The 25,221-nt window shown below is 38.9% G+C and overlaps 1 protein-coding gene across 19 annotated transcripts in view; it reads right to left on the bottom strand.

The window, feature by feature from the left end:
- RABGAP1L (RAB GTPase activating protein 1 like) overlaps positions 1–25,221 on the bottom strand; it is a 675,876-nt gene that overhangs the window by 13,853 nt on the left and 636,802 nt on the right. For 9 of the 19 annotated variants that reach the window (XM_070590936.1, XM_070590934.1, XM_070590935.1 and 6 more), the window contains 4 exons: positions 19,943–20,035; positions 9,614–9,724; positions 2,795–2,899; positions 371–454 (listed from right to left, as the gene is read on the bottom strand). In XM_070590936.1, coding sequence (XP_070447037.1) covers positions 371–454; positions 2,795–2,899; positions 9,614–9,724; positions 19,943–20,035 — 393 coding nt within the window. Of the gene's footprint in view, positions 1–370; positions 455–2,794; positions 2,900–9,613; positions 9,725–13,281; positions 13,628–19,456; positions 19,756–19,942; positions 20,036–25,221 lie in introns of those variants that run through there. The other 10 variants (XM_070590944.1, XM_070590942.1, XM_070590940.1 and 7 more) reach the window with 2 other exon arrangements.

Here is a 25,221-nt window from a genome sequence, read left to right as displayed (position 1 = left end):
TGCCATTTAATACAGTCACTAAATGTTAGTCCTCGGCAAAGAGGTAGATATCACTAGTGTGGTTTACTGGCAATCAGCTTCTGAGAAGGGCAGAGACAGGGTCCCAATGGTAACAACAAGGGTTCCTCTTTCTCTAAAACTACCAAACACCATGAACAACCAACAGACTGTTCTGCTCAATTAAACCTTGCACATCGTCAGCAAACATGTCCACTACTGCCCATTTCAGATGAGAAAGTAAGCCATCAAATCTAATGAATGCAATGCAGTCATTGTTCTGGACACTCGAAAAACAAAAATGTCTTTTTCCCAAAGAAAAACAACAGAAATAATTACTTTTACAGCAACAAAAACCACAGTGGCACATTACCTGTTTATACTCGGCAATGATAGCTGTCGTCTTCTTTATTTCATATTCCGCCTTCTCTAGCTGTTTCCTGAAGACTTCTTTCAGCTAGAAAGAGTGAGAATGAGAACATCAAGATTCAGTCAAAATCTTACTAAATTGCCACAAACATCTATATTCAAGTCTGCCTGAGCCACAGTCAACAAGGTTAACACGATAACTACATAAATTTTCCTTACTAAAGTTGCATCTTGATCATTTGAAAACCTAATCATCTCCAGAGACACAGAAATCTTACCTTCTTTCATGTAATATATAAGACATATGAGCAATCCTATTATAAAATTGCTTACGCTCACAACTTGCTTTATGAATATATTGTTAAATAAGCGTCAAATCAGAAGCTATCTTTATCCTTATGAGGGTCTAAAACAAACACCCAGGTAACATTGCATGTATTCTTGATGCTATAAAGTAATTACTGAAAGAACATTCAGGCCTTCCTCCTCACAGTCCCCCACAATCAATGCTGCTGCCTCTCTGGAGGGAGGAACATGGGGTTTTGGAACTGGAGTCAGAAAAGGATGGAGGAAGATAAGAATTGAGGCAAGGGATTCGGGAACTAAGGAAACGTTTAGAAGAAGCTAAAGTGACACATAATGCGACTTGTGACAGTCGCAGAAATACTAAATTATGAATGCTAAACTTAAAACCACAGTTATTTTTGTAGCCCAGCAGCTCTAGAATTCTAGGTATAGTGGAAGGGTAAGGAAATGAAAAAGCTCAGGTGCCACCAGATAAAAAGGAAAAAAATTCAATTCTTCCAAGTTGTTGACCAAACAGATAAAAAACAATTCTGGTTAATCTTTAAGTACTTAGTCAGAAAAAAACAGATGAATTCTGCATTGCACATCTCAAATCATAAATGGGATATACTCTTTACTTGCAAATTCACAAATTATTGCAATTTGTAATTGGACTTACCTTTAGAAGATTTCTAAATTTCTTTATAGTTGGTAAATTCTAAAATTCTAAAAGCAATTTCTAGGTTATACTGATTCAAATCTAGTTGTTCCTATTAGCCTCTATTCTCTATCTTGCATAAGTTAAGGACAGAAACCATAGTTGTTCCTATTAGCCTCTATTCTCTATCTTGCATAAGTTAAGGACAGAAACCATACCCTTCTCCCCATCTGCAATAAGGCCCCATTGCTTTGAACTTTGAGGCTTTGAACAAGTGTTCATCTCTCTAAGCCACAGCTTCCTCATCTGACAAATGAGGAGAATAATCTGGATCTCACAAGAGTACTATAACAATGAAAACAGGACACACACACACACATACACACACACACGAAGGGAAGAAACATGGATTAAATACATTTGCTAATAGCTTCATTCTTTATGTAAAGTACTGAAGTGGGCCTAAAAAAGGCAGGAGGTAAAGGGAAAAACAGAACCCATCAAAAGGCCTAGATCAAACTGGATAATCAGCCCCTGAAAAATTTTGAGAACATAAAAAAAATCTTGGTCCATAGTAATTGTTCAAGACTCATTTCATCATTTTCAAAAAAAAAAAAACAACCCCAAAACATGGAAGACTTTTTATAAACAATACATCCCTTCATGAGTAACTTTACCAGAACTTTTTCTGGTTGCTTGGATGTAGGTTTTTGAAATGCTTTGCGGTCTGTTTTACATTTAGCATTATCCATGTCTCAGAATAAAACTCATTAAAATAAACGAGTTAATCCTAACTGGCTGGGACGGACAGGGATGGAGAACACGGTGAAACACTCTGCTCTTCCTTAGGGAAGTGGGAAGCTCTGACTCCTGGGGCAAGAGGCCCCTCCTATGACCTATCTGGATCCTTTGCAAAGGTGGTGTCTTCCGGTGATTGGCCTCGCAACTCACCTGAAGATGGTAAAGTGCTAACTTCAAGGCCGATTCCTAAAGGGTTTCTTTTCACTCCCCCAGGGAATAAGGTTCCGCCAGGAACACTGGTGCTCCCTCTTCTAAGGCGTGAATCAGGAAAATTAAGCGTGACTGACTGAGGCAACTCCCAGCAGAGATCTCTGCAGGCCTTCAGGTTAACAATCCTCATAAACTACTTCAGAGAAGTCAATTATCTTGGAGATACAACACGAAATTTGCAGATTTGTCAGAGCTCTTGGATCATGATTCCAAGTTACTAAACTTAGAGAAAACTTAACACTCTTGCTAGACATCTCAGTAAAGGCAAATTCCTAAAAGCTGTTCAAGGGTGGAAATGTGCCTCCTCTTCTAACACCCTTCAAAAGAAATGTCGAGCCTCGATGCTACTCACATGCACTGTTTCAACAGTGCTCTTGATCTAAAATAAATTTAATGTTACTTCTTGTTTATAGTATTAATCAACTCCACATACCAACATCCCCGTGTAAAGGGAAGCCGGCCCACGCCTTTTACCTGAGCAGTCTCTTCCTCTTGCTTCCTCTTCTCTTCTTCAGTCTCCACCAGCTTCTGTTTGGTCAAGAGGAGCTCCTTATTCAACACGTCTGCCTTGTCTTCTGCCTGCAAATCAGAGCGCATCACAGTCACACAGAAGGTGAAGAAAGTCTGTGTACTTTCTCCAGTCTCCACTGATTCTTCTTCCAACATTGCTGCAAGCCATTCTTTCCCCTCCGAGCTCACCCAGAGGGTGGCTGCTGTCACTGAGTGCAAGTGAAATATTATCATATTTCTGGCTCATATTATCTCTGATCCTCATGAGAATAATTATTTCAGATAATGACAGTGAGGTTTGGAGAGATCAAATGACCTGACTGGGACACACCTCTAATGTCACAGCCATGATCTGGATTCAGATTTTGAATGGCATCAAAGCCCATGCTCTTGCTCAATGCTTTATTTATTTATTTTTATTGGGGTCACATTGGTTTATAATATTATATCAATTTCAGGTGTACATTATTATATTTCTGCTTCTATATAGACCATATCGTGTTTACCACCAAAAGTCTAGCTTCCATCCATCACTGTATACATGTGCCCCTTTACCCCTTTCGTCCTTCCATCACTCCCTTCCCCTCTGGTAACTACCAATCTATTTTCTGTATCTATGTGTTTGTTTTTGTTGTCTCCATGCTTGTCACAACAGCACTCACTCTGAGACTGTGTGGATGGATTGCGTGAGGGGTGGAGCCTCACAGAGAAGCTTCTAGCTGGAGAAGCAAGGGAGTGGATTCAGAGAGGATGAGCCGACGGGCTGATCCATGGATAACAGTTAAGTGAGAAAATTCAAAGACCAGCTCAGGTAAACTGGCCCATCAGGCTACTCACACAGGACAGTGAGTCTAGTCAGGAGAAATTAAGACCAAAAACCCATGACAGCGATAGCCCTGAAGGAAACTGATGTAGAGACCAGGAATCCAGACGGAAAAGACAATTTTTCTAGAATGGCCAAGAAAAGCTCAGAGACCATACTCTGGTCTTGGATACAGAGCCAAAATTAACTACGAAAGCACTGTGTGTCTATTTAACTTCGTAAACAAGTGTCTATTTTACACTTTAGGGCACTTACTTCACCCTTTAGGTCTCAGCTCAAGTTTACATCTGCTGGGAAGCGTGGCCTGAACCCCGTCCCACACACCCTCATCTCAATCAGTTCCTCTGTTTAACTCTCTCATATTTCCCTTGACAGTACTTAAAGTACAATCTGTAGTAACAAATTACATGTGTGATTTATGTTTCTTGCCCACTAGACTTTAAGCTCTGGGAGGCAGGAACTGTTTCTCTTTTGCTCGTCACCATATCCCCAGCACCTAGCCCAGTACCAGGTCCAGAGCAGGTACTCCACAGTATGTGATGCACGAACGCATGTGGCTCTCTAAGGCACTGCAGAAGTGGACTGTGTGGAGTGGACGTGGCAGAGGGCCACTGGATGAGTTCAGCAGAGAAAACCACAGACGTAGAGGAGAGGCAGCTATTTGAAGAAGCTACCCCTGGCTGACAGCAGTGAAACGTTATCCAAGTCATCATGCAAACTGGCCAGGTGGCCTCTGTCTGTGTTTTGCCATATCTCCCACGTGTCCAGATGGCCAGCAGCACAGTCTGCTCTGTCCTGGCAGAGGAACTGCATTGCAGCCTCTCTGTTCGCACTGCCTTACGGTTCCTGACACCCCATATCCCAGTGGTTATAGCTCTGTTTTCAGTTGATCTGGAACTGTTGGGTAGTTAAAGTGAAAAGGTCCCTTTTAAAGACTCTAAAATTTGTTCTGATACATTAGATTTTAGGGGGGAAATCGATACAGCAAAAGAATATCCTAAAATTAGAGGTGGGCCTCAAAAAATGCAACATTTACGTTGCAAGCTAAGTTTTCATAAATTATAAGATGCCTGGTGTTAAGTATGGAAATTGGGGATCCTAGAGCTCACGCCAGACGACTGAGGTTCCCCACCAAGCAGGACGACCCTCTGCAGAGTCTCTGACGGAGGGTCACAGAGTGGCGAACCAAGGGCAGCTGTGCTGATCACTGTAGTGTTCTTGAAACTCTAACCAAACCCACCTCCCTGCCACTGCAGCCCCCTGTTCAAGGCCTACCCTGGCATATCCGGGTGGCAGCCCTGCCAATAAAGGAGCCTGCAATGTAACCTCCCCTTACAGTACCCTCAGAAACCTCCATTTGGTGAAGAGAAGAGCCCCTTTAGAATATACATCACGACACTCTGAAATAAGTGTTTTCTAAGTTAGGCTTCTTAGAGAGAGATACACCCAAAATTTTAGCCTTTTGTAAACTTCTGAATAGTCAATGCTATCCTGACATTCAGTAACAAGTTTCTTAAATTCTTCAGTGTATCTAGACATTTTATTGTTTAGGAAATGTCTGTGAGGAAAGGTAAAATAAAAAAGTACTTCTCTGAGGAAATTTTTAATAAACATCTAAATATTTATGATGAGAAGACCTATTATTTTTATTTACACATTTCTGCTGCACATTCTTCACTAGGCCAAGGCGAGGCAAGCTCCCTCTATCTCTGCTGTTATCAGATCTGACATCTGCAGAAACTGCTGTGGCTCCTTCACGGGAGGAGTTCCAGAGTTTTCCAAGGAGCTTCAGCCAAAGTTTCTCCTCCATGTGATACAGTGAAATGGGAGTGATTCTTCTGCTCACCACAACAGGACCAGATCTGAAACAACTTGGTTCTCCCTCTAAAAATGGTCTTCTGGGTCTTTGTATAGCCAACCTCTATACCTCACTTAAGTAGAAATCATCTTTGATGTCAAATGAATCTCTAGGAACGTAACAATAAAGACAGATACTCAAATTCTATCTTTGAACCCAAATTATAAAACCTTCACCACGATTTGATAAGACTGAGTGAACCACTGTCATTCTAGTCTTCTAATCACTTACCAACATCTTATAATACCTTACTGATGCTGCAACTTCTAATTCCTATTGAATGCTTCTCTGACATTTACATGAGAGAAACAAGCACCGCGATGTGTGATTTAATCATGAACTGACCTATAACCTGATCAAAAGGCTCAGCTCTAACATCATGGATGAGGACATTCCAGAAAGAACTAGCCAAGCCAGTTGTTCAATTTAAAACAAAAGAATCTGCCACATACTACATGTAGCTTCTGGTCCCACACAGAACTTGCTGTGGTTAGAAGGGAGGTAGGCACAGGCTTCAGTGGGAAAGTACTGGTTGTGTTTCTTCCTTCTGTTCCATGGGAACAAGAAAGGACAGGAAGGGCCTGAAAGCAGGTAGCAACAGAAACTGAAATGGAGATGTTGTATCTTTTTTCATTTCTAATCACTGAGAAGTCCTTATTTAAGGAGTCTGAGGGAGGGCGAGTTGTTAAAAGAGATGGGTCTGTCAGAGAGAAAACTTAAGAGACTTTGATGCCCAGGAAGCCTGAAGCCAGCACCAAAATGACAGGGTAAGGAATATTTTTTAAAAGTACCTAACTGCATAAAATTATTGTTTGTTTTCTTCACATATTGTCTCAAATACAATCTGCTTTCAGGTTTGTTTAATGTTTGCCAAAGTTCTGCTATTTTAATTAAAAGATCTGATTTTGATAAAATAGGAATGGAAAAGTACTGGGCACACTAGGCGAAGGCAGGCAAACCAGCACTTCCACTGGCAGGCTAACGCCCGTCACCGAGCCCAAAGGGCAAGACAGCGAAACTGCAGGGCCAGCGTTTTGATGTGCAAATAAGCCCCACTCAGGCAGAAAGTGCAAAATCAGATGTTAGGAGGATGAAATAGCATGAATTGCATGAAATAGCAATTTTTATTCTTTCTTCTCCATAATAGGCTTCAAAAGGCAGGGGCCAGGTCTTATTTACTTTTTAAAAAAGAGACAGAGAGGTAGGAAGGGAGGAAATAAGAGAGAGAAGGAATAAAAGAAAGAATGAAGGAATCTTTTCTTCAGGGACTAATTTAGCATCCACATGAGGTAGCCAGAGACTCAAAAATACATTATCTCAGGAGTACCCTTGGAGCAGTCATTCCAGACTGACCCACTAAATGGATTTTCTTGGTGGTGAAACAATTTTTTTAAATAATATATTTTTGGGGGCTGGCCCTGTGGCCAAGTGGTTAAGTTTGTGTGCTCCGCTGCAGGCAGTCCAGGGTTTCGTTGGTTCGAAGCCTGGGCGCGGACATGCCACTGCTCATCAAACCACGCTGAGGCAGCGTCCCACATGCCACAACTAGAAGGACCCACAACGAAGAATATACAACTATGTACTGGGGGGCTTTGGGGAGAAAAAAGGAAAAAAAGAAAATCTTTATTAAAAAAATAATAATAATAAAAAATAATATATTTTCGCTGATTATTAAAAAGCTATAATGCACATTATTACTTAACCAAGGGTAGTTATTAAAAGTCTTCTTATAAAAGATAAATAATTGAAAAAATTAAAAGTATAAAGATGAATATAAAAATTAGATTTATACTTATCACCCAGAGACATCTAGTAGTAACATTTTGATGTATTTCCTGGTGGCTTTTTTCCTGTGGAGGTATAGTCTAGCCTCCCTTCCTACATGATGGCCCTAGGCCAGCCATATCCCTTGCAGCTTAGACACAAACATTATATACAGATAAACTTACTGTTTAAAAAAATTATTATATCATTATCTTCCCTTTGTTTTTAAAAACTATTCCAAAAGGACATTTTACAGTACACTTTCATTCTCCCCTTCTATTGGACACATACATCACATTTCTATTTTTTAGTACACTGCAGTAAACAACCTTGTATATATATTTTTGACCAAATCTCTATTTTTTTAGGATAGCTTTCCAAGTCAGACAATATATATGTCAGTTTTCTCATTTATAAAATGGAGGATTAAAATAATACCTGCTTAATGGAGTCATTAGGAAGATTAAATGAGATAAAGCTTAAAAATTGCTAAATATTGTGCTTGGTGTATAGTAGGTACTCAGCAAATGTTTAATTTTATTTTTTAGACCTCTTAAAGGCTTGATATATATTACCGAATACGTTTCCCACAGAACTTTCAATTTACAACCCTTCCAGCTTATTTCACTGCATCCCTACCAAGTCCAACTGCTTAAAACTTTTTCATTTAGTTTGCCATCTTAAGAAAACTACTAATGGATAAAAGATTCAAAATGGCAGAGTCAAGGCCGTCTGGAAAGCTAATAAGGAACCAAGAATTTCAGGATAATAATGACTCATCAGTATAGTCTCATTAATACAAAAATGTACAAGAGCTGAGTTTAGGCTGGGTGTGGCTCTGACTCTCTGAGTCACAAGTTTTTCATACTGCCTCTAACAACTCCCAAATAGGCTGCCTGAGTGGGGTTTGTGGTTAAAAGGGCCACCCCCTACCCCACCCCTCTGCCCAACTGGGCTGCTTTTTCTACCTTTCACATCCTGTGTCCCAAGCTGCAGAGTTTTTGTTTTATTTTCAAACTCCATTTAGTGTTGACTCCTTCAGTTTCCTCCTCTCCCCCTTTAGCACGATTTTCCTTAACAGTGATCTCCTATGTTACTGTGATTAAAACTTTTTTTTTGGTGAGGAGGATTGGCCCTAGCTAACATCTGTTGCCAATCTTCCTCTATTTTGTATGTGGGATGCTGCCACAGCATGGCTTGGTGAGTGGTGTGTAGGTCTGTGCCTGGGATCCAAACCTATGAACCCCAGGCCACCAAAGTGGAGTGAGTGAATTTAACCGCTATGCCACTGGGCCAGCCCCATGTGGTCAAAACTTTTGAGCTGCAAAATTAGCTGTTTATATGGGAAAAAGGAGCTGTGGCAGGGATTATCTTTAAACATTTAAAAAATTCCTTCAATTTTAAACATTCAATCATTTATATTAATGCATTTGTATTTTAAATATTGTCAATGCATAGTTAGAGCACAGATTCAACAGTCTGTCTCAATTTTTCCGACACTGAACCATTTGTTGGGAATATTCACTTTTTAAAAGTCAGAAAATAGAGTGACAATTTTAAATCTGCACAAGACTCTCTCCACACTGCCAATTATCTCCAAAGACACCAGCAATAGAAAACAGGAAGTCCTCAGGCTATCAGTACTCTTGGAAAGAAGGAGGGAAATTAAACAATTTAAGGTCTTCCTAGCAATAGCTAAGGTTTATTGAACACATACAATTGTAGTGCTGTATGTTATTTAACTCTCACATCATCCCTAGGAGGTAAAAACTGTTTCACACCTACAGGCAGGTTAAGAACTGCCCAGGGTCACAGGGTTAGTGAGTGGCCATGCCAGGATTCACATGCAGGCTGTCTTGGCTCTTAGCCACTAGGATGCCCGTCACCTCAACAATATACGTATCCTAATGTACATACTTCATATAAAATCTTCACATTTATTGTAGACGCAAATACTTTTTGGAACAAAAAGTATAAGTGCCTACCACTGTTAGAGGGGTAGTGGTATACTTTTGACGACTGATATTCTCAAGTAATTATGCTGGCAGCCCTTGGTTTGGGAAAATACAGATTAAGAGAAGAGACACCAGAGAAGTTTAGAGGTATAAAAGGAAGAATGTCACACGTGCTGTTTGGAAATGACCCACACTTGTCTCAAAGGCTTCTGTTTTCTCCCCTCTCCAATTCGCAAGAACAGTCCCCTCCCACCTGCCACCCATCCGTTCATCCATCCAGAAGTTCACTCAGAGTCAAGTACAGAGCAAGCCCCAGGGGGACTGCAGTGAAAGCAGCTTGGTCCTTGCCCTTGAAGAGGCCATCACAGTCCTATCAAGTTTACCTGATCCAAGTCATTCCGTAGAGCAATTTTGCTGGTTACAAGTTCATGGGCAAGGTCATCATTCTCTTGTTCCAACCTCATGCTGGCCTCCTGTAATCTCCGGTTCTCCCTCTGCAGAAAAAGATCAACAGCCAGAAGCTGGCATTAGTGCGTGGATGGACTAACAAAACAAACAGAATTGGTGAGGAGAAACAAGCAACAACAACAAAGTGAACTTTTGAAGGTGTAAAAAGGAGAAGGTGCAAGTGGCACAGGAAGGCAGGACTGCTGTCTGGAAACAACGGTGAGTTAAGCTGGCAGTGCGGATGCGGTACTCCACCCCGTGAAACTTACAACTGTCCCTTCCACCCTCCAGACAAGACTTCATTTTAACAACTGGGCCACAAAGAGCAAAATTTCCAAACATACCCCCAATCCTGTGAGGTTTTCATACAGACCTAAAACACAGACACAGGCAATTCTTTGTTTGAAACATGCACAATAATCCCACCCTTGACCTCAAAGGAAACTGCAAGACACGGCAGGGATGAAATGGGGGGAAAACACTAGACATTTCTTCAAATTGTTTTCCCAATATCTTTAAATTATTTGAGTATATTAAAGAGCCCTAAATCAAGAATCAGTATACATGGGTTCAAGACTTTGCTATCAACTGACATTTTCATTTTTTGGGTAGGAACATATTTACTTTTCTGAACACCAATTTTTGTGTTAGTAAGGACAATGGTCCTGATGATAATGTCTCTAAACGTATGTTTGGTTTTTTTTTAAACTTAAGATTAAAAGATTCTGGGTAAAATACATTAATGAGTTTTTTTTCCCCTTGAATTTCCAGGAAAAATCTGAAACAAAGTTTCAAAGAACCAAGTCACTAATTCCTATGAAGTAAGGTCTCCCCTTAGCTAGCCATTACAAACTGTGCACATTCACATCTATTGTCAGAATAGCAATTTGGTGTCTTCCATTCGAAAGTATCAAAAGTGCTTTCTTTGCTACTGTTAATAGTTACAGGAGATTCAAAAGAAGCTGACAGGAAAGACATCAATGTGATGAGACCTTCCTGTTTTTCAGATTCATACTCCTAATAGTCTTTATGCAAGGGTGGCAAAAACTCAGACAAAGCAGTGTTGCACGACCAGACGACAAACGTATGCCCCGGAAGACGGTGTATTATAACACGGTGGGAGGGGTGAAGTGAATTTTTTCTTCTTTTTTTTTAAAGAAGGACTGAGAAGCAGGCGGTAAGGGCAAAGCCTAAGGCTTTCATGGAGGCAAAGGACCCAAAACCAGGGCCAGTCGGGAAGCTAATGGACGAACATGCACTTTGACTATAACCAGCCACCAGGGTCCATTTCTGTCTTTTCTTTTGGAAAAGGTAGACTGGGAGAGCTAGAGAAACATTTTTGAAAAAGGTATCTACTAAAAAAGATAAAAACAAACCAAAATCACTTAGGTACTTTTAAACAAATTCATGATAGAATTCCATGCAGTGTTAAAATATAAATGACAAATCTCTAACGACAGAAGAAATGCTTATGCTACCTTACAGAGAAAAAAAGACAAGTAACTGGAAAATCTCATTTTCATAACAACATGAATAACATTAACTGTGAGTAGTGGGTTTTTATTGTTGTCTGTGCTTTTAAAATGTTTTCAAGATTTCTACAATAAATATATAATACATGTATTTAAAAAAGTCTAAGAAGTCATTTAAAAAATAAAAAGTAATTCAGAATTTCAATTCCATTGGAAAGGATAAAATGCCAAAACAAGAAATTTTTTCAAGTCCACTCCTGTTATAGGCTCACATTCCACACGAAACCATACTGGATCGTCCTTGGTGGCCAGTATACACTGTAGCCCCTCAAAAGTGCCACCTTGCCAGGAACTCTTTCCCAAGAGATTCCTGAAAAGACAGCATACATATTTGTAGGAGCAAACTGTACTCATCAAATTTTGTCTGTCCCCTTGATACACAGAAGTTCCAGCCTCCCACAGAAGCATAAAAAAAAAAAAGGAGACTAAAATATAAAAAAAAGCCACGGTGCCTACAGCTGAATCTTTCAATCTTTGCTGAAATATCCAAATTCTAGCAGGGGCTGGAGAATTAGTCGTTCATTCTGATATATCTTACTATTACCCCTTTTTGTGCAAACAACTTACATACTTGTTGAAAACTTAGGCTAAAAAAAAGTTCCAGAAACTTTTCCAAAAAATTTCCTCCTTGCCAAGAACAAGCAGCAATAGCCAGCACAATTTCATCACATTGTTTCACAATGCAGACTGCCTAGATAGGGAAGAGATTTTTCTCATTTCTCGATAAATCTCTTCAAAAGAGACCATGATAAGACTACTCCAATACCTGTTCCTGAGTTATGTCCTATTTCTACTGAAATTGTACTTGCAGGACTCCAGACTACAAAAGCTCCCTCAACTATTTATTTACATTAATTTGGCACAAGTGAAAATATTGCAGCTACCAGTTTTTCAGGTTACAGTGACAAAGGCTTAGAATCGAGTTAAAGTAACCTCCAGATAAAGTCACATGATGCTCGTGGAAAAGCACTCTGTTAAAAGTATTTAAAAAACACAACAGGTAGCTCTTCACTATTCATTAGATAAATGTCTGATGGGTTATATTATATAAGAAAGAGATGTGAGCTCGGCTGAAATTCTGATTAGTAACTTCCCATTACGATGCTATTGCAACTTGAACCCTTCCTTATAGACACACAGCTCAGGGGATAGGGGGGTGGAGCAGGAAAGATTTGGGAGAAATTATGAGTGTCTGAGGGTCCCTTACAAGCAGAATAGCCTAGGGGGCATGCCTACTGGCTTTTGCTTTAGCAAGAAGCTTCAGTTCGGTGTCTGCAAAGCAAGCAGCACAGTGGAAGTGAGACTCCTGCTCTGCACTCACAGACACGTGGGAAAGCAAGCTACGGGGTCGAAAATGCAGTATCGTCCTCCAAGCATGAACCCGAGGGCAGCGAGGGGTCCTCGGGAGTCCTCCGGTGCTACCGGGTGCCACAGTGAGGCACTGCTACTGAGATGGGGATTTTCTATGAAGAAGAACCTGCCCGCACTCACCAAGGGTTAATGAGAGATGACATTACCTGGCTGTCTTTTCCAGCCTTTCTTGAGGAGCCAAAACTGTTTTTAGAACTGACTGATTCAAGAAAAAGTTTGCCTTTATGCTCGAATGGGGAAGAAAGTTTAGCTTTGCTGGGCTTGGGAAAGGGAGTAACCTTGCTTGGTTCATTTTGAAATGTTGGCAAGGGCTGCCCACTGAGACAGACCTGAAGCCAGCCCCGTTAAGTTCAGTCAGTCCAGACTCACATGCTGTACGTCTGCACAAGCAGATGTGCTGAATGCTCAGAGCCCATAAACAAAACAGGCAAATCGCTTCCCTCGCCTTTCAGAAAAGACTACAGGAGACCATGCTTACATAACCCTTAAAACTCACATCACACTGTTTGAAACATCCACCATCTCACACAATTGACACCATTTGAACAAAAAGCAGACAACTTTCCTCGTTACTTCCCTCCCCTCTTGCATAGGAGACGTGCAGCTGGGAAAGCTTGGTTAGTAACTTTCGGGAGGAGGATACTGCATTTTTCAGAAAGACAGACGCTGATAGTACAGACACACATAGATAAAAAACTTACCTCCTCAAAAGTCATAGACCAACTACCGTTTTCAATCATAGGTACAAAGACAATTGAAAAAAAAAAAGAATATCCAATGAAATTGCACACCTACTAATACATTTAGGAAATGGCAATAACAAAAACAGACACTTATTAATGCTATTTTGTTTGTCCTTAAAGTGTCATAAACTCTAAGTTCTCTCTATGACTGCAAACATTTGATGGAAAAAATATACTTGAGGCAGCCAGTGGGCAAGTCTCAACTCAGGAAGACTGACTGATACACTAAACTCCTCCCTCTCCACACTGCTATTTGCAGTTTGCATGACTAACGAAAACGCTGTATGTGGAACTGTTTGCAACTATGGTGAGTTGTTTATACAGTGTTATTAAAGCTGGGTGGAAGGAACTTCCTTCTATGACAAGGTCGGAAAGCTTGCAAAAGAGTTCATCTTCAGACAACAGGATGAAATTGCTGGGCAGGGGAACGTGAAAGAAGGACCGATCCCAGGTCTCCTCCCTGTCTGGGGACTGAAGTTTGGGTGAAGCAGTGCGAGCGATGGTGAACGTCATTTTTCCCAAGATGAGAAAACAGACAAATGTGAACTGGCAATCAAAAGAAAATACACTAAGCCTTTCAGGAAAAAATGATGGGGAAGCAGGCGGCTTTAGAAACTCTAGCTCGGTATTTTGGGTGTGTTGTCTGCTGCTCTAACGAATTCTTGGCACACATTTTTAAAGACATTTAGGGGTCAGGAGAAAATGTCTTCTTAAAAGATACAGTGCAATTTCATCAGCAACAACACTCAACTCTCACATATTTTCTTTTGGATACCTCTTTCAAACGAGTTGATAATCATCATATTCAAATTTTATCAGCTTTTTGACATTCAAAGAAATGTTTAAATGTCGATATTGTCTATAAATGAAGATTTGAGAAAGAAAACCTGGATATTTGAAATCATTTGATGCTCTTCCTTTACCCAACATATCCAATTTTATCTTTCCAGTGGAAATTTAAAAATTTTAAATGTCAAACTAAAAACAAAATCTAGTCAGTGATAACTAACTGGCAGTTGGTAAACCAGACTGCATTTCTTTTAGCTCTTAAAAAGCAATCTTAGATTATACTCTAGCACAGGGGTCAGCAAACTTTTAATGAAAATGCCCAGACAGTAAACATTTCAGGCCTTGCAGGCCATATGGTCTTTGTTGAGACTACTCAGCTCTGTCATTGGTTGTGCAAAAGCAGTCACAGGCAATAAGTAAACAAATGGGTGTGGCTGTGTTCCAATAAACTTTATTTACAAAAACAGGCAGTGGGCTAGATTTGGCCCACAATTTGCAGATCTCTACTCTACTCTAGCATACAAATCAAATTTTGAAAAAGCAAATGGGTTACAGATGATGTAGAAATGTATGAGTGTGACATCATTTTCTCAGTAATATTACTTTAAAGGAAATAAAACTTAGTAGAAATTGAAGGAAATTTTTGGAGAATTAATTCTGAAGATTATCAATAAACACACTTAGAAATTCTTAATATACATAACATTTACAGCTCCAGTGTAAAGTCTAGCTCAATCGGCAGACAAGCATCATCAGACACCACCTGCTCCTTCTTAGCTAAGTTGCTCAACAGGCCTCAAGAGGGCTGAGGCTTGCATCTTCCATTGTCCTACAACGATGAATTCATCGGTGATCCAAGCTCGCAAAGGAAGAGTAGCAGCCTTCTGAAGTTTACCATGAAGTTATCACACGCAGGTAGAAACCATCCTCTCGACTCTCACCATTCATTAAAAGCACGTTATTTCATAACAAAAATATTTCCAAAAGCAAACAACAGTCTTCGTGATGTGGAAAAATAATAAAATATAAATGTATTTTCACTGGTAGAAAAACATTTTTCAAAGATGGATTCACTTATCTTGAGTTGTTTGAGTAAGGAAGGGCCCAACACAGTAACAAAAGGGAAACCTTTTATTATTTTTTTTTCCAGGTAAGAAGGTTAGCATAACTTAAACTTCACGTGTCAAGTTAAAAATAAAATGTGATAATTACTCTAATTTATTTTATTAGATATGTAAGGAAGGCAAATAATACAAGTACAATTAAGCTTTACTTCAAATATTTTGCTTGTATTGTTTTTACTACATATAATTAAACAGCTTAATCTTAAATTACATGCAGGGACAACTGCTCTATGAAAATTAGTATGTGCAAGAAAAACTCTTTGTAGGCTTAGAGGAATCATCTTTTTTCTGCTTGAATTACATTTTGATTAAAAAAATTACTATGTCTAACCTCAAGAAGGAAGTTAAACATTGTAAATTTAATTATACTGAACATGGATAAGATACTACAATTAGAAATTAAGTATTTATAATACTCTTTGTGTCCCAAACCCAAGAGAGTTTAAGCATTCTTGAGTCTTTCTAGGATTTGCCCATCTTGGACAGGTAATAACATAACCTTCGTTATGCTTTGGGAGATTCGCTGAATTTAATTAATTAGCTGTGCTTTTTAAAGCTTAACCTACATTTGTGCAAGTAGTCCTTTAATTAAACAAGAGAAGCACGTCATCTTCTAGAGACAAATGAAGACTGCAGTTCTTTAAAAAAGTGCCATCGATAGATTACATCACTAGAATATTAACTCTCCCCAAATGGAAACAATTCATCTCTTTAAAATAGAAAGTAACATTTTAATTTCTGAAATTGGCAACTGCTTATTAGGTGCTTGGCTAATTTTTTAAATGTACGAAAGCAGCTACACATATGCACGAATGTTTGTTTTCTGCGGACTTGTATGAAACTGAAAATGTACATAATGTATTTCTACCAACAAATCTTTATCCTGCATTTTACTTCATTGAAATCAATAAATAAATTTACAAACCAAAATATAAGAGTAAATAAATACTACTATACAAATTTGGCCAGGTAAAACTGAAGGACGATAAAAGAGGCTTAGAATAAATATTCTATATTCTTCTTCCAATAAAATTTCCTTGGTATTTCTTGCAATCTAGTCATGTAGATAAACAGGAGTATACCAAAGGCTGTAAGCAGTCATGCCAGAGCTTGCTGAGTTTCAAATACAACCGATGCCAAAACCAGGTAGCATAGCCAGTGTGAGTACATGTGTATTACCTACTTGAATATGCTTATGTCTGTGTGTGTGTGTGTGTATATATATATATGTGAAAATGAATGTACCACCTATTTATGTTGGCCATTCCCCTATAAGTATGGGTACACAAAGGATCTATAGTCAATAATTAGCTCCAGTTCTGACAGGAAGGTCTCCCTCCCATGAGTTTGGCTTCTGCACAAGTACCTCTTGCGTGACTTGGGCTTTATGAAAGGAGGATGGTAGGGTGCATGCCAATCCTCTTGGAACAATTTTGCTTGGATTTTTTTTTTGTGTGTGAGATATAAATCACATACAATAATATTCATGGTTTTCTTTTTTTCTTATTGAGGAAGATTAGCCCTGAGCTAACTGCTGCCAATCATCCTCTTTTTGTTGAGGAAGACTGGCCCTGAGCTAACATCCGTGCCCATCTTCCTCTACTTTATATGTGGGACGCCTACCACAGCATGGCGTGTCAAGTGGTGCCATGTCCGCACCTGGGATCCGACCTGGCGAACCCCGGGCTGCCGAAGCAGAACGTGCGCACTTCACCGCTGCACCACCGGGCCGGCCCCAGTATTCATCTTTTTTAAATGTGCCATTCAGTGGTTTTAGTCTACTCACAAAGTTGTGTAACCATCACCACTACCTAATTCCAGAACATTTTCATTGTGCTTAGGGTTCTAAAATATAAATTTATACTAACACCATTTCATCTCTTTCTTTGTGGTTGAGATTTAAGTGTTAGATACAGGTGAGTATAATGGCAGCAATGTGAGAAGGTAGGTATGTGCGTATGTCATAAAAATAGACACAAAATGTTTAGATAGATACAGCCAGAACATGACTGCTGAGAACTACCTCTGCATTATTGGATCTTTAACCCCACCTCTGGCTTCCCTGCAATAGCCCTTTTTTATGCCACCACGCCAAAGAGAAATAGCATCAAACTGAAAAATCTCTTAGAATATCTTATTGTATGACATTTCTAGGCCTTTTTTTTTTCAATTGACTTTCCTAACTTCCTTGCCATAAGGCAAGCTACAGTGTAGACACAGCATTTTAAGCAGTATGGATCCTAAAGGCTGAGGAGGGGGTGTTAGTGAACTGGTTAAGTTCTCACTCACGTCCTCAAAGATCCTCCTAAGCTATTTTTAAGGATTTATAAAGCCAGGTTCACAGTCCAAGGTTTATTAATTATAAAGTGTTCATTCCCAGGCCATGGATCTTATTCTTGACAGGATTAAATTTAGAAGATGCTAAAAGGTATTTTCTAAGACAGTTTCCTACTTTAAGATAATTATAATTAACTTCTTAAACTAGATATTGAATATCTGAAAGAACAAATCTGTTGATGGCTGAAAACTATGCTGTCAATTGCCACTGTTTGAAATTGTAATTATAATTTGAGGAGTATAACTTTATCAAGTATATCACCAGTACAAATGTCTAGACATTATTAAAAGGGTATAGAGATATTAGTTAGATGATGTATTGGGAGGCTATTATGATAACACAAAGGAAATAGCTATAGAGGGCATCTGATATGTAGATATCAGCTATGTAGATATGAAGAGGCTATAACACTCAAAAGTAGCATCTGTTTTCAAAAAAAGAAAAAAAGTTTAATTCTACTTTGATCTTTCAGTAAAAATTGTACACATAGTCTTATGTGCGATAAGTGCTTTTTAAAAAATACTATACATTGTACTATTTATCTATACATTTCTGCTTTTAAAAAAGGATTTAAGAAACAACAACAAGTTCAGTCCCAGATTGATGTTTTAAATACACTATTTTAGTCTTTCATTTCTCTCCTCTTTTAAAGCACTCTTCCCAGATTTTATTCATACTGATGGCAGCAATAAGAAAGTCAGAATGATAGAAGCAGTGGGAGGGCTTCATTTTGGATCCTCAATAATATTTTATAATGACTACTTCAAGCCCTTCTAAAGCAGCATGCTACATGAGCTATATTAAAATTGGTTTTATTGAGAGGTGGTGGTGGGGAAACTAGCTTCAAACCCTATTCTATGAGCGCCTATGTGTTAATAGTTATTTACCCTGACAGTATGTGGGGTTTTATTATCAGTTCTTTAGCTAGAGCTATAAATAAGAAGAGAAACAGACTGATGTCAGATTATTGGGTAGCAATACTTGGGAGAAATATAAGGAAGATAAGCGAGGGGCTGGCTATTTTAGTAATATTTGGGTAATTCGAGGCAGTAGGCCTACTAAGGCTAACAACAACCATTTATTGAACACCAACTATGTGCTGGTACTTAACATACAACATCCGTCACCTTTACAACAGTCCCTCAAGGAAATGCATACAGTGAATGTCTCACAGATGAGGAAGAGGGCCAACACCTAGTCCCAGATGCTGAGCAATGGCACAGGGAGTAAAATCCCCAGCCTGGATTCCAAATCCTGTGCTCCTGTTTTGGAAAGCTAGGATTTGAACTCAGGTCTAACCACAAAATCAATATACTCCTTCCACCATGCCCCTCTGTGACCCTTCCATGCTATTCAATTCAGCGACAGAGACAAGGTGTACATCTGACTGTATCTGCTCATGTCCAGCTTCTGACCACACAAAGGCAACTCTAGTTACAAAAGTGGATGTCATCCCACTGTGGGTAATTTAATTAATAATCCCACCCCAAAACTTTTTCTGGCAGGATATTTTAGCATTGGTGGTGCTCAGTGTGAAAATACAATATTCCCTTATCCTAATGTACTGACGTGGACAGGCAGGGAACCACGATGCATCTGGAGGAATCTGAAGAATTAAAACACGTGGAAGAGAGATGATAATATTTCACTCGGAGAAATAAGTTCAAAATCAGTGTTTCCCAACATTGCATCATGGGAACAGTGTTGCTAATTACCACTGAAGAGATCTACCTTTGTGAATGGCCCAATTTTTAGAAACACTACAATTAACTAAGCTATTAAACTGAAATGATTTTGATTCTGAAACTGCATAGTGTAGTGAAATGTCACTGTTACTTGTAAATTTGTTTGTGGAAATAAATGTTGCAACAAACACCAATACTGTGCTCGATACGCCTTTGTGGTTTTTATTTCTCCTTCCAAATGAGTTTGTATTTTTAACATTTGCCACAGACAGAGGTAAGTCTGAAACTTTCTTGTGCCAGCCTTGGAACAGTTCACCTTCTAAAAGTCTTTGTGGATGTGACCGTGCACAGCTAAAACAGTACTTTGCCATTTTCTTTTTTTCCTCATTTTTGAAAGTAGTTGATAGCCACTTTCTTTCTTTTTCCCTTTCTCTCAGCTTCTTATGAAGATTCTCAGTATAAATGCAACAGGTGGAGTTACCTACAAATATACAAACTGAAAGAAAAGAAATATTATGGTTGGCTACTCAAGAGTCTCCTGAAATGCAAACATACCTGGACATTTAGCATGGTCAGAGTGTCTACGTCAATAGAGAAGGAACAGAGGGAACTGAACGTGCCACAGCTGCTGCTTAGGGTAAAGAAGGCACTTTGCTCTGACAGGAGGCCCATGGCTCCCATACCTTGTATCTATCCATGGGGTCTTCCTGCTGCAGCTGGCTCTCTCGCATTGTCTGATATTCTTTCTCATATTTCTTCAGCTTCTTGGTTGGTACCTGCAAGGATCAGAGGAAAAGAATGCTAGATAAGGAGATCACTTAGGAAAATGTTTTCTGATGTGTTTCCTAACTAAGTCCCCGGCATTTTAATGAAGCATATCCAATTCAAAGTTAAGGAGCAAAAAAATCTAGATTCTAGAGCAGGGGTCTGCAAACTTTTTCTGTAGAGGTCCAGATAGCATATATTTAGGCTTTGTGGGCCATACGGTCTAGGTCGCAACTCTTCCACTCTGTTATTACTGCTTAAAAGTTGCCATAGGTTATACAAATGAGTGTGGCTGTACTCCAACACAACTTTATTTACAAAAATAGGCTGCAGTTTGTCCATCTCTCTTCTACAATATTGCTTATATGTCATACCTTTTTCTAGTTAATGTATTTAACAGTGCTGTTACTTCTGTTAACTACTTTTCTTTAAGTAAAATTCACTCATGATCTTCTACCATGTTGAAAATGAAAACTATTATTTTATAAAAATAAAAAACTGAGGGGCCACCCCGGTGGCGCAGTGGTTAAGTTTGCACATTCCGCTCCGGCGGCCCAGTGTTCACCAATTTGGACCCCAGGTGTGGACCTATACACCGCTTCTCAAGCCATGCTGTGGCAGGCATCCCACATATAAAGTAGAGGAAGATGGGCACAGATGTTAGCTCAGGGCGAGTCTTCCTCAGCAAAAAAGAGGAGAATTGGCAGCAGATGTTAGCTAAGGGCTAAATATTCCTCAAAAAAATAAATAAATAAAAATAAATAAAATACAATAAAAAAACAATAAATAGAAAAACTGAGCAAAAAAATAATTTTTCAAGTGGAATTAATATACTAGAGAGAAGGAAGATTCTAAAGCTTGTCACTGAAAATTTAAAGAAATATAGAATCATTGTGTATAAGACAACAGAAAATCATCTGAACAACGCATCTATTTCTTGTTAAAATTATGTCATCTTTAAAAGCCAGTATTCTACTCTTTTCTTAAGACTAGAATCTTAAAGAATCTTAGAATTCTAAAAATAAACAAATAAGCATTGCACAGTATAAAGATCATAGAATTTGGCCCTAGATGGACCAAGTTCTGAATGCCTCCTATTGTTTTATTAACGGTGGTATTTAAACTCTCTTAGCCCGAGGTTCTTCATCTGTAAAATGGCAGGCAAACAAATTTCTACTTCATAATGGTTGTCAGGAGAATTAAATGATATAACACAGATAAAGTATCTAAAATAACTCCTGGTCCATGGAAACTTTTCAAATTGTTTTCTTTAAAAAAGTATTCACTAAAAGTAATGTATTATAATCTATTATGTTCCATATAACAGGTTAAATCTACTTTAGGCTTTTCTTGAACAATTAAAATTATGTAATTTCTTTAGATATCAAAATCATTCCTTAATGTTTAGGTCCTAAAGTAAGCGACTTGAAATAAAGAAAAAGTTTATTCAGTTTTTTAAAAAGATAATGTGTTATTTTTCTGAATTCTTGGGGACTCAGTGAGGGCAAGGATGATGCGTTGATGCCCCTCAGTATCCATTATGATACCTACCCAAAGTAATTGGCCGATACAAGTCCCTCAGCAGACTGTTTCTTGTTGAGTTCAAAACATGGCATTTAGAAAACAGGTATATGTGTGTGAGAGAGAATGAAAAGCACCCGGAATGACTGTAAAGTTACCCTGTGTTTTTCCAGAAAGAGGATAGGTTCAATTCTCTGGGATCTGGCCAGAGAACTTGTTAAATAAAAAGCACCGACACCAGGTATCATCCCTATCTTATTCTAACTACTGTGGTCTCCCCATCCAGGAGCATGTGAAGTACTAGAATTATCTGCTTCTCACCACAGTTTCACAAACTCACTCCAAACCTGATAGACAGTGTAAATCCTTCAAGGAACACATGATGACAATATTCATCTGGCTGATGGGGGTATGTCTGCTCAGTCAAACAAGAAGTAAGGACATTTTCCAGGGTGTAACTGAATTGCAAAACCACTGCTGAATATTGTCATGAGAAATTCTAATCCTTTATTACTCCGTCTCCAGAGACCTTCAAAAGTATGCTGTGACCAACTGGAGTGCCACAGAGAGGAAAGCACCACCTACCAACTAGGCCGCCTCAAGATCACCAGATAAACAACCAGGAAAATATACATGATCAGGTGCTAACAAGACAGCAAGAACATTATTTTTCTTGAATTTGATAGGGGCCTCAATTTCCTCTAGTTTTCTTTTCTCTGTATGTATTAATCACATACTCCAAAAACCAAAACAGACTCTCAAGATTAAGCGGCAAATCACTAGCCCTGAAGCAGCCCTGGAGCCGAAGCAAACAGGCAAGAAGTCTGAGTTTTAAGCAGTAGCAGGTGTTTCACATGTACCCCCAGGAGCTAGGGTCAAGGGGAGAAGTGGGAGGTGCGGTGAAAAGGGAGCCTACTCCAGCAGCCATTAGCCACAAGATGGGAAGTATGTCAATATTTTTGCAACTGAATACCAGTACTGATGGGTACCAGGCTGAAGATCAGGTCCTGTGTTGAAGTACTTTCTACATGGTTCTAAAATGGATCCATTCATCAATGACTGAATTACAGATTGCAAGCTTGTTCCTAGAGAATTTCTTCTAAAACCACATTTTTAAATTTCAAACCATTATTGACATTTTTTTAACACGTAAAACAGTGTCCTTTTAAAAGTCAATCTTGCTACTTATGTTAAGAGATTCATTTCAAAGTGAAATTTTAAAAAATACATTGAACATCCTCAATAAGCTAATCCTTTCCCATCTGGCTGAGATTCTAGGATGTTTCACTTCATCTTGTTCAGGGAAACAGAGCAGGTTCCCAGAACAATATGTTGCTAGGAAACCTTCCAAGCTTATTTATCTGGTGCTGTGGGGTGATACTGAGCATCCACCTGTGATTGGCACAAAGTGAAAGGGGGGAAAAGGGTGGAGGAGGAAGGGGAACTGACATGAAACTCCTGTTATTTATAAGATAACCAAAGAAAACAGACTGTTAACAATTTTTAAAACTATATTTCAGGACAAAATTGATTTTATTTTCAGGAACATAATATTGAGCTTGAAATTTTTTTTGTCAGAGAAAGGAATTAAAAAAACCCTTTAGTAAGTAGTTTTAATTAAAAGAACAGAAAGTTATTAAGAATCGAAACAATGTATTATCTCAAGAGCAGTATAGATTTCTTTCCCTTTAAGTTAAATAAATTTAATGTAAGTATGAGCTTGATAAGTATGTTAAGAATCACCAATCCTCTTAACTGTCTACTGAATTTTGGGGTCCTATTCCACCAACCACCCCATCCTCTGCCTGTCCAACACCTCCTATTTGGCTAAATTCAGGACATGTCCTCAAAGAATCCATAATTGTTTGATAAGTGCAACCGACAATGAGCACTCACCACTTCAAAATGGTATTTAGTAAAAACAAATAACCAAATAAATAGCCAAGGCTTGACATTTTGGACTTGACAACTATGTTTAGGGAAGGCAGCATTTAAGACAGAACCAGTGTTTTCATCTTTTGAATATTTTATGATATTTGGAGATATTTCACAATGTGCTTGGCCTTGACATTTAAATTCACAACGCAACCATTTACACAGAATTAGTAATTTGGAGCTGGAGGGACCTTTGAAGATTGTCTGGGGCAATCCCTTTCTTCAGGATGAGGAGGCTGAACCCACGTGGCTAGAGCACTGGATGGAGCCAGCTGGTTGTAGCAGAGGAACCTAGGATATGGATGGGTCCACTATCTCTCTGGCCTGTACTCCTTTCTGGTACTGGGCTGTCAGGGGAAGTGTTTCCCAAACTTCAGTCATTCAAATACCATGTTCATTATTTTTGCCATATCCAAATACATTTTACTACTATTTTTCTTAAAATCAACTAATTTTTTTACACAAATTTATTTTACAAGAAATCAGTTTGGAAGCAAGAGTCAACACAGACCACTGTGGTAGACAGAGAAATGGCCTCTCAAAGACGTCTGCATCCTAATTCCCAGAACCTGTGAATATGGTACCTTACATGGCAAAATGGATTTGCAGATGTGACTAAGGCTAAGGGCCTCGAGATGAAGTATTGTCTTGGATTATCTGAGGGCCAATGAAATCACAGTCACTACAACGGGAGAACCTTCCTGGACTAGAGGAGACGCGACTACTGCAGAAGAACCAAGGAAATTTGATGTTGCTGGCTCTGAAGATGGAGGAAGAGGTCCATGAGTCAGGGTACGTGCGCTGCCTCTAGAGATTTAGGTTCTTTAAAGCCACTTTGTAGTTATTTGCTATGGTAGCAACAGGAAACTAATACAAAAACATTATAAATAATAACTACTATTAATTGAGCTACTAAATGTTTACAAACACAATTCAGTTGAAAGTCTTAACAGTTTTGCTGAAAGTAAAATAAAAACTTCCCCACCCTTCACTTTACAACCAAATGCAAATTATGTGAATATAAAACAAATTGTAAACTGTTAACCCTTATGTTACAAATATCAGAATAGCAAGATAAACGGCAGTAAGCAAAAGATAAATATAACCCCACTCCAGCCAACATGTGGATTCACTTAGTCCCTTTCTGCCTTCTCTCTCTGGTTGTGGGATTTAAGTTGTATCCAGTTCTTGCTAAGGATCTGTGCAATGTCCACTGTTATTCTCTATTATGTTTTACTGTATTCCATTTTTAAAATGCCTGTTCAGACCTTCTAAAATGATTTCCTGACCAGCAGTTTGAAGGACACTGCACCATAGCAAAGGGACTTTTTCGTGTCTTCCTCTGATGACCATACTCAGTGGGTTGTGACATTAAACCACTGGGGAGGTTTATTAACTCCCCTCCTGGTCACCAGTGCCCTCAGCTGCCATTTACTGAGGAAGTGGGGTCCTTTCAGCTGTTAGCAGGAAATACATAGAAAAAAGCCTAATAAACTTAAGGGAAAGAGGAGTGGTGGGGGAGTGCTAAACAGTGCCCTTCAACAGCAGGGAAAGAGAAAGCACAAAAATTCTTAATTTGCTTTATTCTTTCTCACTGTTAATCACGCTGATCTCAGCTGGAGATATGGGAGGGGAAGACTAAAAAAGAATATGCTCAACTTTCTTCACTTCCCATGCTCTTCCTCTTCTGTTCATTAAAGCATGTATTTCTTATTTTTATATGTGACTGATAGAATGACTA

This window comes from Equus przewalskii, chromosome 23 (genome assembly GCF_037783145.1).
Source record: "Equus przewalskii isolate Varuska chromosome 23, EquPr2, whole genome shotgun sequence".
Taxonomy (NCBI): domain Eukaryota; kingdom Metazoa; phylum Chordata; class Mammalia; order Perissodactyla; family Equidae; genus Equus; species Equus przewalskii.
Note: the sequence above shows the minus strand (reverse complement) of the source record. Positions and strands in the feature narration are given on the sequence as shown.